Here is an 18,397-nt window from a genome sequence, read left to right as displayed (position 1 = left end):
CTCAGGGGAATTAAAACAATTGTTTTTTCTTGTAATGTCCTCATTCCCCCAGCTTCCTGCTGAGCTGCTATATAAGAATTGAACATTATTGTACCACCTCCTTCTCTTCCAAATACACGTTCAGACTATCAAACCTAATCACTGGAACAGCAAACAGAGAAGGCAAGATAGAGAGGAATCCAAACTGGTTTTCACTAAACATAAATACTATTGTAGGTTTTCCTAAGTGAAAGTAGAGGCAAAATTACTTAGAGAAAATAGTTTGCCCCCTAAAGATACTTATTTTCATTTCCATGGTCTGAATGCTTGTTTTCTACAAGTTTGAAACAAATTAAACACTATGGTGGAGGCAAAGGAGAGGAATGTGCCAGCCTAGCTGGGTGATACTACAGGATTGTAGTATTTCCTGAAAGCATAATTCAGAAGCCAACTACAAATATTTTGAATTTCATGAATTTTGTTCAATTAATTCTATATGAGCACAGTTTAAATAGGCATTGGTGGTATTTAGCAGCTAAAGTTTTGCCACAGATGTGTTATCGTTATTTTAATGACATCTGCTTCTTTGTCTATTTCAACAAATAGGTCCTTGCTCCCCCTGTTTTGAGGGATCATCTCAGGCACTAACTTCTCAGTAATATATCTTCTCTAACTCTTCGGAACCTACCTACTCAAATCCACCTTTTTCGGAGAGCTTTCTGTGCTTCGTCCTTTTCTCTCATGCCCATTTACTTAATCCCTGGTAATGTTTAACTGACTTTTGTTTTGTTTTGTTTTTTTGCTGCACCTTATTTTCAAAGAAGTAGGCCTAAGCACCTACTCCTTGCCTTTATTTTTGTAGGGGCCTTTAGGAAACCTCAAATCAAAACTTGGAATAACTAGGTCGTGGCCAGTGATTAGAATGCCAATGTATTTATTTGTTTTAATTTTTATATTAAATGATAGCATATATTATATTTCTCTGTAAAAGATAGATTCAGTAATCAAGTAATATATTTTTAAGGCATATTTACATGACCATGATATGTATATGTAGAAGGAGGAAAACCCAGTTATACTCTAAACTTTACTCTTAAGCGTGCTCAATTTGTCTGATTTTGACTGTTATCAAAGCAGAATATGCATTAATTACAACAGTGTTTACTTGTTTTATTTTTTAAGGAAGTAGTTTTATATAGTTATCTAAATTTAATTTAATTTGTATAGTAAATGCAATTAGGAAAGGGATGTTGCCTGGAAAAAAAATGCATTTCTTACAAATCATTTTGTCTAGGAGTAACAGAAGAATCCAGAATAATTGATTCTAAATATCAAGTACTACAGTTTTTATCAGTTATAATTGTTCTTTTTGCCAGATAACCATGAACATCCTTTAAATGTTGTTAAAATTTTATTGACTTTACTACAGAAAAAAACTAGAAATGTCTCTAAAAACTTTAACTTGATCCAATCACTTGACTTATGGAAAGATCCCATTCTAAACACTGACACTTCTGTTGTCCTTTTTAGTTTTGGGAAGTTTGTTGGTCCATATTTTCCCCCTGTCACTTCTATCAACTAAATATTTTCAAAATAATATGAATGAATGGCACATCAAAAACAAAGAATACCTAAGTGGGTGTCATGAATGTCTTTTCCTGATTTTTGTGTACTCTGTCCTATTGACGATGGATATTTATTATGTTTTATGACAGATAGCTATGGAGGTCATTTCACATATGTCATAAACATTTAATTCTGGGAAATAATTTAAAAATTATTCAGCTTAAATCAATGTTCATGTTGCAAAATATGAATAAAATGCAGGTGTTCTAAGAGATTTTCAGTAAGCCAGTTCATAGTCATGCCAAAGTTGTATTTGTAATAGATTGGATGGATGTGTATATATTCAACGTTGTGGGCTTTTAAGAATCATTTTTAAACAGCTAAAATAAATGCAGCACTTTTTACTTAATAGCCATTTTTATATATTAGATTTTTTTTTTTTTTTTTTTTTTTTTTGAGACGGAGTCTCGCTTTGTCGCCAAGGCTGGAGTGCAGTGGCCGGATCTCGGCTCACTGCAAGCTCTGCCTCCCAGGTTCCCACCATTCTCCTGCCTCAGCCTCCCGAGTAGCTGGGACTACAGGCGCCAGCCACCTCGCCCGGCTAGTTTTTTGTATTTTTTAGTAGAGACGGGGTTTCATCGTGTTAGCCAGGATGGTCTTGATCTCCTGACCTCGTGATCCGCCCATCTCAGCCTCCCAAAGTGCTGGGATTACAGGCTTGAGCCACCGCGCCCGGCCAGATGTATTTTTAAAACTTTATCTTTATGACCCAAGGGACTTTCATTTTAAAGACAGCATGTTACATTTACAACAAGTTTGAGGACACATAACATCTTTCTTTGTTTTTTGAACATAGAGCTTAATACACACATGAACATACACGTATGTATGTGTCTATATATATAATGTGTATGTATGTGTATATAGATAATATACCCATCATAGATAATATTAATTATAATGACATTACAACAGTTTTTTTATCGAATGCCTACTGTGCCCTGAGCACTCTGTTTGGCATGCTTTACCTTACTTCATCCTCACATCAGCAATTTCATATGGTTATAGTTAGCCCTGTGTTACAGTGGAGGAGATGGAGGCTTGGAAAGTTTAGGTAACTAGCTTAGTAAGTAGCTGTGTTATGGAACATTGGAAGTTTCTTCCCAGTAACTATTTAGCAATACTATCTCATCACACAATGAGAAAATATAAGATGCACAGCACATGCTAACAGCTCCAGAAATACAATTACTTAGAATGTACACATTTATTGACAATATGCAATTAAATCTCTTTCTGATTTCTGTCAAGGCAGGTTTTGTTGTTGTTGTTTGTTTTGTTTGTTTTGTTTTGTTTGTTTGTTTTGAGATGGAGTCTTGCTCCGTCGCTCAGGCTGGAATGCAATGGCATGATCTTGCCTCACTGCAACCTCCGCCTTCCAAGTTCAATCTATTCTCCTGCCCCAGCCTCCCAAGTAGCTGGGATTACAGTATGTGCCACCACACTCAGCTAATTTTTTTGTATCTTTAGTAGAGACAGGGTTTCACTGTGCTACCCAAGATGGCTCAATCTCCTGATCTCGTGTTCTGCCCACTTCAGCCTCTCAAAGTGCTGAGACTACAGGTGTGAGCCACCGCTCCCAGCCTACCTGGTTACTTTCTCTAGATGGGAGATAGTAATGTGACATAAAACTGCCCCAGGGACTCCAGAACTGCTGGTACAGTTATACTTCTGAAGAACTAGGCCCCAAACCAATTTTTCTCAGAATTCCAGATGATAAAAATATTAGCATCTTTTTTGTGTGTGTGAGAGTCACAATGGATGTCAATTTTCTAACCCTTTTTATTTCTATTTTCTTCCTGCTCTTTCCTGAAAATTTTCACACAGCTATAGCAAACAAAGAAAGTAGCTGGGACTACAGGCATGCACCACCATGCCTGGCTAATTTTTGTATTTTTAGTAGAGACAGGGTTTCACCATATTGATCAGGCTGGTCTCAAACTCCTGACCTCAGGTAATCCACCCACCTTGGCCTCCCAAAGTGCTGAGATTACAGGCATGAGCCACTGCACCCAGCCAGCAGTACATTTTTTTAAACTTTTATTTTAGAAACAGAGTGTACATGCGCAGGTTTGTTACCTGGTGTATTGTATGCTGCTGAGGTTTAGGGTATTAATGATCCCACCTCCCGGGTACTAAGCATAGTACCTGACAGTTTTTCAACTCTTGCTCCCCTCCCTACTTTTACCCTCTAGTAGTTATCAGAGTCTGCTTTTCCCATGTTTATGTCCACGTGTATCCAATGTTTAGCTCTCACTTATAAGTGGTAACATGTGTTATTCGGTTTTCTGTTTCTGAGTTAATTTGCTAAGGATACTGGCCTCCAGCTACATCCATTGTGCTGTAAAGGACATGATTTTGCTCTTTTTTATGGCTGTGTTGTGTTCCACGTTGTATATGTACCACATTTTCTTTATCTGGCCCACCACTGAAGGGCACCTAGGTTGATTCCGTGTCTTTGCTATCATGGATAGCACTAAAGCAATACATTTAATACATTTTTTTTTAAATAACATGGGCTTTATGAGGCACTGAGAACTAAAACAAATGAGCACACAAGGAGGATCTGAAGATCTGTGCTTTAGCACATTATAATACTTCTTCCATTGGCTTAAGAATTTCCCTTGGGATCAATAAAACATAATCCTTATTAAAATGCAGTGTTTGAATATAAAGAACAAGGTGCACATTGCAACATCACTAGGCAAATAGCTGAACAAGCAGCAACCGCAATCATAAAGTGGGAAAACCCACTCAGGCACACCCTCTAATGAGGTGTCGGTGCAGTGCTGAGGGCTGCTAGGAAACCATTGCTATAAAGTAGTTTTCCTGTAATGTTGGATGGGAGGGCAAATTAACTATGTAGATCCAGAAGCTGATAACAAACTGTCCGTGTCTGTAAACAGCAGTCATGCATTGTTGTATATGCAGTGTAAAGATTTTTACTTTCACAGAACAGTGTGTTTGTATGTGTGTTGTGGGAGGAGAGGGAAGGAGAGAGCGTATGTGTGTTTGTGTGGGAAAGAGAGAAGAAATTCCTAGCACACGCTGACTAATAGCATTCATAATACTTTGAACATTCAGCGAAAATAATTCCTGTAATTGTTGATATAGGTATATTTGGCATTTTACTTACTTGCATATTTTTAATTAGAAAGAAATTTCTTAAAATGCTGCATGCCAAACTGTATCTGGCATGTCTTCTGTGAAGCATAACCATGACACTCTCCAGAAATGATGTTTGACACTCTTCCCATGCAGTTCAATTTATGACCTTCCTCCAGTCCTGCAGAACCATGTGGCCACCTCCTCCAGATCCATTTATGGGATCTTTTTTCCTGTAGCTATGTAGACCCTGAGAAATGTCAGCCCTGGAACCTGGAAAGTATTGACAGGACCACATTTCTCTCCCTCTGGGTCATCATCGTTAGGCGTCTGAAATTTGAGAATAGAGATGGGCACTAGAACTTTTTAAAGAAAAGAATCAGAATACAAAGAAAACAGATTTTCACTTGTGAATTTGTTTTTGCCATGTGTACTAGGGAAGTAGGAGCCTTATCTGAGCTTGAAGCTAGGTTAACTTAGAACAGAGTCAGACAATTATTAGAAGCAAAGACCGGCATCCTAGATTCCGCAGCATCCCTTCCTTGAGTCTACGGTACTTTAAATTTTTTTTTTTTACTTGAGTAGCGTTAGGTGTACAAGTGGTTTTTGATTACGTGGATGAACTGTATGGTGGTGAAGTCTGGGCTCTTATTGTTCCTATCAGCCAAATTGTGTACATTATACACGATAGGTAATTTTTCATCCCTCAGCCCTCTCCCAAACCCTTCTTCTGAGTCTCCAATGTCCATTAAACCCCTTTGTATGTCTTTGGGTACCTATAGCTTAGCTCTCACTTGTAAATAACATGTGCTATTTGATTTTTCATTCCTGAGCTACTTTGCTTAGGATAATGGCCTCCAATTCCATCCAAGTTGCTGCAAAAGACATTATTATTTTTTATGGCTGAGTGGTATTCCATGGTGTATATGTATACCAGATTTTCTTTGTGCACTCTTCCACTGATGGGCACTTAGATTGATTCCATATGTTTGCAATTGTGAATTGTACTGTGATAAACATGTGCACACAGATGTCTTTTTATAAGATAACTTCTTTTCCTTTGAGTAGATACACAGTTGTAGGACTGCTGAATCAAATGGTAGATCTACTTTGGAGATTGCAGTCTTTTTTGGAGTTATTTCAATTATATTATTGTATATAATCACTTGGAAAAAACATTCCTTTTTTTCACAACCTTGCCAGCATCTGTTGTTTCTTGACTTTTTAATAATTGCCATTCTGACTGGCATGAGATGGCATCTCCTTGTGGTTTTGATTTGCATTTCTCTAATGATAGGCAATGTTGAGCTTTTTTTCAATGTTTGTTAGCCACATTAATGTCTTCTTTTGAGAAGTGTCTGTTCATGTTCTTTACCCTCTTTTTGACACTACAGTCTTAACTGCCAACACAAAAGTCTTACCTGTTGAGTGAAAGTCTTGGTCAAGTCTGAACTGAAATAGACTTAATTTCATGTTTCATTTGAGTCAAGGCTAAGAGTTGGCAAAAGTCAAATCAGGTCTGTGTCTTAGTTCATCTGTACTGCTAAGACAAAATGTTTGTGACTGGGTAATTTATAAACAATAGAAATTTCCTTCTTACAGTTCTGGAGGCTGGGGAGTCCAGGATTAAGGTACCAGCGTCCAGTGTCTCGTGAGGGACTTCTTGCTGTGTCCTTACGTGATGGAAGCGCTGAAGGACCAAGAGAGCTAAAAGTTTTGGAGTCTTAATCCCATTCAGAAGGGTGGGGCCCTCATGACCTAATCATCTCCTAAAGGCCCCAGCTCTTAATACTATTGCATTAGAGGCTAAGGTTCAACGTATGAACTCAGGGGGACACACTCAGACCGTAGCAGTCTGCAAATGTGCATAACGTCTACACCTAAATTGGTTTTCTTTCTGGAAACAAAACGAAAAAGGTCACTCACTTTTCTGAACATTTTAGTAGCAAGCAGATTTTACAGTTTAGCAGCCTACAACAGATGGAAAATGTTTAGGCTAAGGAGTTTTCATACTTTGGGAAGCCAAGCTGGTGGTAAAGGAAGCACAAAATATTAGAGTTAACTTTAGTTCTTTGTGTTCTAGGCCAGGTCTAGAAAGGTTAGTGAAGTGAAGAAGTTTTGGACAATGTATATACAAAGTTGATATAAAGTGAAGGACAAAGGAGATACACAGAGGAGATGATAGAACATTAGAGGTATTAGGGAAAGATGTTTTCTACTTACTCCATTGAGTGTCCGGGGAAATACAGGGAAGGGTGCTCCATACCACCCCAGTTAGCACTTCTAGCTGTAAACACAGGAGTAAACACAGTTCCTCCCTCTCTACTCTTCTCCTACTACTTTCCCCTCTCATCCCCTTCCACCTCCAGGTCAGAACCGCTTTTATCCTGTATTTCCAGAACGTTGGGGAAAGTTGAGAGAGAAAGAGAAAAAGAGAAAACAGTTGGAATATGGCTAGCTAGAGATTCTGTGGTCTCTATTCCCTTTTAAATTACCATGACCATGTGAGATTGGGCACATACACACATGTGCATGAGTGTGCACACAGACACATACTTTTCTTGTATATGTAATATATTTTTTAAAGAGATAAACATGGATTAGAAGAAAGAAAATGAGATGACAAAGAGAGATACTAAATGTGACTGCCTCTGGGGAGCAATCCTTAAATATACCCTCTTCCTCCACCCCAACCTATCCCTCTCTAAAGCAGAGTGAGAGGCACCTTCTCCCTGTTCTTCTACCACTTTGGTGAAATCTCTCTGTGTATCTTATACTATGTGATACTGTTTGCTTATATATGTCTCTCCTCATTTGGTCTGTGAGCTGCCTACATCCAGGATGTCCCTTTTCTTTACTCTGAGTGAGATGGACAGATCACACTGTGACTTCCAGTGTCCTTACAACATCTCATGGTAAAGAATAGACTGTAGGAAGTATGTGATTGTTCTAGTAAAAACTCATGATAAAATGATGTATGACTCATTCTGTATCATAGTTTGCGTTTCAACCTATACTAATGAGCCCTATTTTAATTGTTTCAGCAGTTAGTGGATAGGGGGATAATGGCAAATAATTTCCAGGCACCACGATGTTATTATTAAACTATTATGGACATGTGCAGGAATCTATGGAAATGTGAATTGGTCATGATCTTAGATCTTTAGTCATCCAATCTGAGAAATTAAATTTACTAAAACAACTCATTCAGTTTAACCACTTTAATTCTAAAATATTAAATCATGCCAGTATGTCTGGTTCTGGTATTCCTCAAGCCAAAATAATCAATACTCACACAATTAGAATTCCCAAGTTAATTACTTTATATGCCCATCAAGATTGTTTTGCAGAAAATTCATTATCTGTGATTTAATGTGAATTTATATGTTGAGATTTATGTCTATAAACAATCATTTTTGTAGGAAAAACTCTAGAACCCAAAGCACCTATTTGCTTCAGAGAATATGAAATACAGTGAAACTTACTAAACTTACTAAAAAATTTGGAGGGTCCTTGCCCTCTACTATTGCAGCAGAATTGAAGCCAGACCCCCAAACCTGATCAAAATCACATTTTTGTCACTCTTCTTTCTCCCAAATTCATAACTAAATCATAATTATCAAGGTATCTGTTAATTACAATGAGCAGGTCAACTCTTTCCAATAAATTATATATCTTTGTTGTTAGATTTTTGTAATAAAAGGTCCTCTTGTTTCAGTTTTTCAAAATGCATTGTAGTCTAGAATTATATATGCTTTCTATTTTGAGAGTAAATTATAACTGTTTTCTCCTTCATTACAGAGGACAATATATGTGCATCTTCAAATGCAGCATCCTGTGCCAGGTGCCTTGCGCTGGGTCCAGAATGTGGATGGTGTGTTCAAGAGGTGTGCCTTTTTTTTTTTTTTTTTTTTTTTTTTGCTTTTTCTCATGGTTGACTTGAGCTATAGCATGACTTCATTTTCCTAATATTCTGTGCCTTGAAGGTGCATCAGGAAAAAGAAAGATACTGCAGAACATAAGGAAAATTTTATTTGGTTTTATACTTGGAAATAGCATATCTGGCTGAATATAAAATAAAGCATAACCTTTTTATTAGGAAAATTACGGTAATTTTGAAATGAAGTACAAACCATTTTATGTTTTCCATCTGTTCTATAGAGAGAATTGGCAACCACAGCTAGTAACTTTTGATAGTTCAGTAGGCTTTGGTGTGGAATTCTTGCTTCAGCTTGAGGCATAAGGTTATGTATCCTGTTGTTCAAAATAACTGTTTTTCTGTTCTACCAAGATAAACAGATCCTAATAACAAAATTCTTAGTAAAACAATTACAATGCATTCCTTCTTTCTTGGCTCTAGGGTTGTTTTGTGAGTTTTCTTTTTTTGTCGGTAATCTAGAGTTAGAACTGCCTGTATCTAGTAAATTGCACTGAAGAAGCAATCTGCTAATTTGGGATTTCTTCTTGTATGAGATTACCTAAATAATTTTACATTTACTTATGTAGCTCCTGGGAATTAGAACAAACAAATGGGTCTTTAATGGCCTTTTGCTTGACATGGAGATAAGTCTGTAGCTTTTGTCTCCTCTGACTTAACAACTGTGCCTACTGTTATCCTTCCGACCTCCTTTATTACTTCTTGGAGAAAAAAGAAAGTTGAAAGGTAGCAACAAATGGTGGATATCATTTTCTTCTAGGAAGCAAGTCAGAATAGAGGCAGGGGAAGAGTTCAAGAAATCGTAGGCATGTCTGAAAGTAAGTCTCCCTACCGATAGCCTAAAGGCTTCCCAGATGGACTCTGGGCTCCACCAGTGAGAAAACCAGATGTCATTCATGAACTACAAAGTGCTTCATCAGAACCCGTGGAGCCAGGCATGTCACAGAGAGGACAATTTCAGAGTTTCTGGGTCCGATCCCATCACTTCCTGTGAGCCAAATGACCAAAAGAATTCACTTTACTCTAGCATCTCCCTTTCTTCATCTCTATAACCTCAAATTTGGTGTTTGCTTCCAGGTTTTTCTCTGTCAAGAATGTTTCATGGCTTGTTATTTCCTGACCCCAAACCAGTACTTCATTTTAGATTTTTACTGCTTCACTAAGGAAAATCCTTAGAGCCCTGAAGTTTGTGCCAACTTGCTGTCAACTGCTGAATGCTTTAGTGAGGGTAGTTTGGAAGAGCCTTCAAAAGAGAAGCCCAGTTGTCAGCCACATGTAAGATGTTAGCCATAGAACATTCGATTTCAGAGGGACCCCTTCTCCCTCTCACACCTCCGACTGGAAGAAAATAATCTGGAGAGTCACAGCTTTGGGAATAACTGTCAGTCCTGCCATAGAAGGAGGGATTTTGAGTATTCGGAGGAGTCAGTTGTCCGATAGAAGGAGCTAAGTCAAGGAGAAAGGAGGTGGCTGCTGGAGGGGAGAAGGAAAATCTATCACTATTGGTGACATTCTTCAGATGGGATCTTAGGGAAAACAGTCAGAAACTCACTTGGGTGCTCGTGTCCTCAAATATTCTATACAGCGCAGTTCAGCCTAGTTTATGTATTGAAAGAGCAGGCTCTGAAGAAACACTGAGTTGGATTCAAATCCCAGTTCCACCAGTTTCTAATGTTATAAACTTGCACATGTTACCTAACCACTTTGAATCTCAGATTTCCATACCTCTAAAATGGAAATACAAATTGAACCCTCCACACAGTCTTTGTGAGGATGAAATGAAGCAATGTGGGAAGCATTGGGCACAGAGGCATGGCTTAAGAAATGGGAGTGAGGACTATATAGAACTTTAACAAGGCTCTGGAACAACTCATTCAGGGTTAGGAAACCAGGAGGAGTGCCTGCTTTAATAACACAACCTCAGGGGAAGCAGCCAGTTTTAGGACTTAGCCACCATCCGTGCCATTAACAGAAGGAGCTGTCCACTCCCTGCAGGCCGACCTGATGTCATTGAGAGGAAGAATGTCTTATTTAATTTTGGAAGATCCCTCACCCTTTAGGTGCGGATGTGGCTGATGCCAATGATTCCTCAACCAGTAAGCCTGGAAGGAGAGGCAAGGGAGAGGCAGGCCTTTTTTTTTTTTTTTTTTTTTTTTTTTTTTTTTTTTTTTTTTCTGCTCATGATTAGGATAGATAAATGGTAACAAAGTAAACCTGGCTTGAATAATTTTCAAAGCTAGTCAAAAGCAAAAGGTCTCTAGAAAATTTAGACAGGATATATCCAGTTTGCTTGCACTACTATGTAGCACGTTAATCTGCCATTCCATGTACTTTGCTTTCTCTTTCCTTCTATACTACATAAGTAATTGGAAAGTAATTAGGATAGAAAGGGCATCATCAATGTTACCTAGTTTAATGCCCCATGTTCCTTTCTAACATCTATGAAAGACATTATATATCTTGAAGAATTCCCTTCCTCTCCTACCCGTTATATCTGATGCAGAGTGTCATGCATAGTTAGAGTTCAGAGTGCAGGCTCAGAGCATAGTTATACTTTCACAGTATATATGATAGGAAAAATTTCACTGTCAAAGGGAATATGATAGAATTCTCTCACTTCTGTGCAAATTGCTATGTTTGGAAGTCAAAAAGACTCAGTCATGAGTAGGAAAAAGAAAAACCTTTTCATATATATATCCCCAGAATATTATATTAAATTGATGAAAATAACAACCAATAAAAAGCCAACCAGGTCAGGTGCAGTGGCTCACACTTTGGGAGCACTTTGGGAGGCCGAGGCAGGCAGATCACCTAAGGTCAGGAGTTTGAGACCAACCTGGCCAACATGGTAAAACCCCATCTCTACAAAAGATACAATAGTTAGCTGGGTGTGGTGGTATGTGCCTGTAGTTCCAACTATTTGGGAGGCTGAGGCAAGATAATTTTTAGAAGCTGGGAGATGGAGGTTGCAGTGAGCCAAGATCGTGCCACTGCACTCCAGCCTGGATCAGGAGGGAGACTCTGTCTCCAAAATAGAGAGAAAAAAAAAAGCCAACCAGAGAAACTTCAGTCTGAGCTTTTCCTTCTCAAATAGGTTTTAGATGCAGAAAGTGGAGTAGGATTTTTGCTTGTGTTTTTCTTGTAGAAAGAGTAAAAACATAAGGATTAGAAGAAATTAAAATGATATAAAATACCAAAAATGCAATATTTGCTATGTCATTTTCTTTGAATGTAACTGAGATGATATACACTAAAAACATCAGTGATTTTCTTTCTTTTAAACAGGATTTCATTTCAGGTGGATCAAGAAGTGAACGTTGTGATATTGTTTCCAATTTAATAAGCAAAGGCTGCTCAGTTGATTCAATAGAATACCCATCTGTGCATGTTATAATACCCACTGAAAATGAAATTAATACCCAGGTGACACCAGGAGAAGTGTCTATCCAACTGCGTCCAGGTTTGGTCATTTTCAAATACATCTATAATGATTCTTAACTTGAAATTGCAACTTATTTTAATTTGCTCATTTTAAATATTATGTGGCAGGCAGTATTGTTATTGTAGAAGCCACAGTGGACTCAGAATCAAGAAATTAGAATTCTAGTCTTTATAGTGCCTGCAGCCAGCTGTGTGTCTTCGGACACTGCAAACCTGACCACACTATATTCTAATTATGTGTTCTGTTCACATAATCTGATCAGGTTGTGATGTAATTGTGTTTTTCTACTCTACTGTGAGCCCTAGGAGCAAGGGGACATGTTTATTCCACTCTGTTTTTCCAATGCCTAGCAGAGCGCTGGCATGTAGTAAGCACTCCATAAGTATTTGCTAGCTTGATTGATCCCCTTTGGAAGGGATCTTCCAAAATTAAATCAATCAAGCAATCAATATTTATGTGATTGTGATTTAATCACAACCAACTTGTGATTAAAAGTTTATTACAAAGTTCTTAGAGCTTTTGTAATAGACTTTCAATCACAAGGCTGCAATTCATGATTATCATAATTACCTTGGGCCATTTTGTGATGGCCCCTGAGATTAATTTACACCTTTTCTCCTATACCTCTTTTTTACTTCCCCTTCCTTCACAGTGTATTTCACAGTTTGGCCTATGTTGTAGGCCACTGGACATTATTCACTTTCCTCCACTGCTACAGAATCCTGGTGTAAAAACTACATATAGTAAGATAAATCAAGGTACACAGATGTGCACCACTCAATTAGATGCATGTAGTTTAAAATAGCTCGCAATTGTATCCAAGCCTTTGTCATTTCATTGTGGGTGGTCCTGTCCTGTCATTAATTTTTAAATAACCATTCTTGACACATTCCCTTCCCCATTCCAGAAATGTGCTATTTCTTCCAGACTCTGATTATCAGAAAAACAAAATCCATTACTTTCTTGGCCCTGGGCATATTCCCAGTTTCCAATTAAAACTATGCTCTTTCCCTTATTAAATAATGACACAGCCCAGTATGGACATTGTGAGCAACAGCTGGAAAGGGATATACGAAAATGAAAGTAATTAGATTGGTAAGATTATAGCTATTCTCACCTTCCATTGTAAAAAATTATTTAGTGTGGTAAATAAATTCTTTTTAGAAAAAGAGAAAGAGAGAGGGTGAAACAAAAATTATATGCTCTTGTTCACCTAATTCCAATTCAATACATCCACTAAACTCTGCCCTTAGATATTCCTATAATTACACATGCCTCTCTCGTCTGTGTTTTCTTTTGCCTTTTTCTTAGTACTGGAAAGTTTGAACATTATCCCTAAGCTGGTAACCATTTTTAGCTCTTTTTTGTGTAATTTGTATCTCCATACAAATATGCCTATTTTTCTAATCGAATGCCAATTTTCAGCAGCTTATATATAAAGCTTACCATATATCACTTGCCTCTAGTAAATATGACTACATCCTTAAAAATGTTTTATTCTTTTTTAAATTCTTGAGATGTGACAATCATAAGCTGCATTTTTTTATTTATTTATTTTTCTTATGCTCCTTCGTGCACACTGAATATAAGCTGTATTTTAATGTTATAGTTGCCCAACCATCTTTAATGATTTTTTTCTTTTCCTGTTATCCTAATAGGTTTGTAGTCCTAGTTTTTCTGATCTATATGAGCCTGAGATTACTTCTAGCATCCCCAATTTCTTATGCATTTCCATATCCCCAGCAAGACTACATACTAGAGCCTTTCCCATTGTTAATCTACCTGATTCTTCAGGATCTTAATCCAGGCCATCGCCCCTTTCAGCACACATGTAATTCCATTACATTTCAGCTTTCATACTCAAATGAGTCTGGAAATACTTCCCAGTTCACACTTGAAGAGTAAGTTGTTAATATCATCTTTCCTGCAAATCTTTCAGAATTCTCAATACCTGCCTCTTCACTCTTCATTTTCCTTCAACAGGATTTTCAAAATAGCAGAATTGAAAAACCCACACCTTAATATTTGCACATGAAGTAAATAGGAATTATATAATAGAATAGAAAAATAATTAATAAACAGTCTCTTAGTCTGTTTGGCTGCTATAGCAAAGTACCATAGATTGGGTGGCATACACAACAGTTTATTTTCTCATGGTTCTAGGGGATGGAAACTCCAAGATCAAGGTGCTAGTGGATTTGGTTACTGGTGAGAAGTCTCATCCTGGCGTGCTATGTCCACACAGGACAGAGAGAAAGTGATAAAGAGAGAGAACACACATGCACAAGAGTGAGAGAGTGAAAGCTCTCCAGTATCTCTTCTTAGAAGGGCACTAATCCCATCATGTGGGCTCCATCCTCGTGACATCATCTAAACCTAATCATATCTCCCAGAGACCCACTATTCAAATACCATCACATTGGAAGTTAGGGCTCCAACATATGAATTTTTCAGAACACAATTCAGCCAATAGCATTTGATACATACATAATATTTTCAAAAGTCCATGGAATATTTTTAGAAATGAATTACACTTTAGGCAGGAAAACACAATTCTAAAAATAAAGCTGTTCTTATATGCCAATATCTATAAGCATGGCATAGTAAAATTTTAAATCAATACAAAATGATAAGTAAATATTAAATAATGGCAACTTTCAGAGAAGCCTCTCATAAATAATTCTATCTCCAAGAATAAATTGAAACTCTAGTCCTATAAGCCAATAATAATAGTAACAAGACTTCAAAATATACGGGTTGTTACTGAAGTTGTTGTTAGGAAAATTCACAACTTTAAGTGATTTTATTATTAAAGAAAAATGACTCCAGATGAACTAAGCATTCAAGGATATAAGAACAAGATAAACAAAAAAATTCATAAGAAAAACAGAAAAGAGTTCCTAAATTTAATAACAAAGCAAAATTAATGAAATGCAAAATAGGAAAAAAAGAATAAAATGAATGTATAAATCCAAGAGCTGGTTCTCTGTAAAGTCTAATGAAATAGATAAATTATTGGCAAATCTAATTAAGAAAAGAGGACAAAAATCAAATAACCTAATTATATAAACCATAATTATAGAAAAAATTTCAGAAAGAAGCCTTTAAGAAATATTAAGTACAAAAATCTATGATAAACTGTTTAAATCTTGATAATATAGATAATTTTCTAGGAAAATATGTCTAAAATTGACTCAAGATAGAGAACCCTAAGAAACCTAATATACAAGAAGTTTAAAAAGTTATAAATGTTTATAATTATAAAAATTATAATTACCTCCCTTAATAAGCAATACTCCCTAAAGACATTAGGTCTAAATGCTTTCATGAGAAGAAATGTTTCATTATCATTCAAATACTGAAGGAATACATTATCTCTGTGGTATATAAACTCTTATATCACTTTATTTATTTATTTATGTATTTATTGTTGTCATTATTATTATTTTGAGATGGAGTCTCCCTCTGTCACCCAGGGTGGAGTACAGTGGCGCAATCTCAACTCGTTACAACCTCTGCCTCCCAGGTTCAAGCGATTCTCCTGCCTCAGCCGCCTGAATAGCTGAGATTACAGGCACCTGCCACCATGCCCAGCAATTTTGTTTTTGTATTTTAAGTAGAGACAGGGTTTCACCTTGTTGGCCAGGCTGGTCTTGAACTCTTGAACTCAGGTGATCCGCCTGCCTCAACTTCCCAAAGTGCTGGGATTTCAGGAGTGAGCCATCGAGCCCGGCCTAAACTATTCCATCACTTTAGAGGATGCCTAGAAGCTACTTAACTATTACAAGGTTAGCATAACTCTATTATCAAATTCTTAATAAAATTTTAGCAAATCAAATTAACTGTATGTGATAAGAAGAACAATATCACCAAACAAATAGACTTAAGCTAGAAAACCAAAGATAGTTGATTTTTGGAATTGATTTATTTTTATGATGTTAGTTTGCCAAAAAGAGATAAAACATTGCTATCTCAACAGATAACAAAAAATCATTCAATAAAATTTAGTGCCCATTTCTGACAAAACCAAAATTGAAGAATACTCCCTTAGGGTATATTAAAATCCTTCTCAAAAGTATACATAAATATGATTACATTTTTAAAACTTAAATAAGAGTTATAAACATTTTGAAAAGATAAAGCAAAATTATCATGCCATGGAAAATCCAAGCAAATCAAGTAAAGCTAACTATTGAATTTTTTAAAATTTTACTCTGGCAGGTTGTTTTTTAAAATATTCAAAAATCAGTGAATTTCCTTTGTAATATTAAATATAATGAAGAAAAATGATCAATTGTGTGATTATCTCATAAAAGCAACCTAGAATGTAAACTGTTTAGGAATAAACTTTTAAAAAAGTATAAGATCTGGGAGGGGGGAGGGATGGCACTGGGAGTTATACCTGATGTAAACAACGAGTTGATGGGTGCTGACAAGTTGATGGGTGCATCACACCAACATGGCACAAGTATACATATGTAACAAACTTGCGCATTGTGCACTAGAACTTGAAGTATAATAAAAAATAATAATAATTTTTTAAAAAGTATAAGATCCATTGTGCTGCTTAATAGAAAATATGAATAAATGGAGAAGAATTTTATGCTCCTGAATATAATAGCATAATAATGACAGTTCTCTATAAATATAGTCTATAAATATAACAAAGTCCAAGTGAATCAATAAATGTAAGACAATCAATCCAAATCAAATCTGAATGAAGTTTTTTAAAACACATCTTCACTGAAACTTACTATGCGTGTATCTTTGTATATAACCGCATATTTCTTTAGCATGCATTCCTGGCAGTAGAAATGCTAGGTCAAATGTATGACAATGTACTTACTTTTTAATGTATATTGTTACATTATTCACAAAAAAATTCGATGTTCAGTTTAGCCTTTCATTAGTCAACCATGCCTGCTTTCATTCTTTTTAATGTCTGCTATTTGTTTAGTCCATTAGCTGTTTTCTTTTGCCTTTTTCCTAGAACTAGAAAGTTTAAACATTTTTCCTAAGCTGTTAATCATCTTCGTCTCTCTTTTTTTGTGTGTGATTTGTGTCTCCATACAAATATGCCTATTTTTCTAATTGAATCCTAATTTTTAGCAGTTTATTATATATTATTTGCCTATTATAAGTATATTCTTTTAAATGTCTTACCCTTTTTTAAATACACAAGTATGAAAATTATCAGTTGCATTTTTTCTACTGGTATGTCACAAATAATTTATACACTTCAATGAGTTTAGCTTGTTCTTTTTTTGTAGATATAATGATGATTTAGTCCTTCTGAGACTATAAATGAACAGTTCAAAAGTTGGAAAATTGTTTCAGTGCTATAGACAAGCAATGATAGTGGTAATGACACAGGAGAAAGCCCGGTAAACTTGAGGAGAATGGAGAGGTGGAATCCACAGGAGTTGGTGATTGATGGGCCATGTGGGACTCCCAGGATCTGGCAAGCAACTTAGTGTGGTAGGGAATTCTGCTCCTTATGAATGGAGTGGTGTTGATTTAAACTGGGATGTCTTGAGTTGAGAGAGAGAGACTTAGCTATATGAGGCTGAAGCTCCGGGGAGAGATAGGACTTGGAGATAGAAGAGAAACAGGAGACATCAACAGGAGATGGTAAGTGAACGCAGTGGGGAAGAGATCATTGGGAGTAGGAGAGTGAAAAAAGAGAAATAATTTTATGTCAGTCATTGCGGAGCTTGATTTTATTAAATTTCCCGCTACTATTTGAATTTCTATGTGCAAATTAGCATAATTGTCTAACGTGTGTAAGTCATCTTTCCCACATAGTTGTGAGCTCCGTGTGGCAGAACTAGTTTGTAATCCCCATATATAGCAAATATTTATTAAATTAAACTGAAAATAAGTTCTTAAAAATGAATTTGACATCAAAGACATATCCGTCTTAGGGCATAATATATAAAGCTCAATTCTGGCAACCCCAGATATATAGAAACATACTCCATGATGTAAAAGTCCTTTTCACCATGAGTTGAATCAGAGTCAAGGGCTTGATATAATGCATACCTAAGTGGAAAATGCATTCAGCTCTTAATATTAACTTTGATTTATCACTTTATTCTTCTCTGATAAAAATTTATGACTTCCAACGTAGCCTCTGTTAAAAATTTTTCAAGAATATATTCACTACATCATATCTTGACTAGGTTTCTTAAAAATGTTAGTAGGACTATATTTTAATTGAATGTTTTAAATGACATTAAAAAATGACATTTTCGCCGGGCGCGGTGGCTCAAGCCTGTAATCCCAGCACTTTGGGAGGCCGAGACGGG

General features: G+C 36.4%; 1 protein-coding gene across 1 annotated transcript in view; it reads left to right on the top strand.

The window, feature by feature from the left end:
• Positions 1-18,397, top strand: part of ITGB8 (integrin subunit beta 8) — an 80,502-nt gene that overhangs the window by 23,910 nt on the left and 38,195 nt on the right. The window contains 2 exon segments of the mRNA NM_001265993.1: positions 8,512-8,597; positions 11,933-12,107. Coding sequence (NP_001252922.1) covers positions 8,512-8,597; positions 11,933-12,107 — 261 coding nt within the window.

Source organism: Macaca mulatta, chromosome 3 (assembly GCF_049350105.2).
Source record: "Macaca mulatta isolate MMU2019108-1 chromosome 3, T2T-MMU8v2.0, whole genome shotgun sequence".
Taxonomy (NCBI): Eukaryota; Metazoa; Chordata; class Mammalia; order Primates; family Cercopithecidae; genus Macaca; species Macaca mulatta.
Note: the sequence above shows the minus strand (reverse complement) of the source record. Positions and strands in the feature narration are given on the sequence as shown.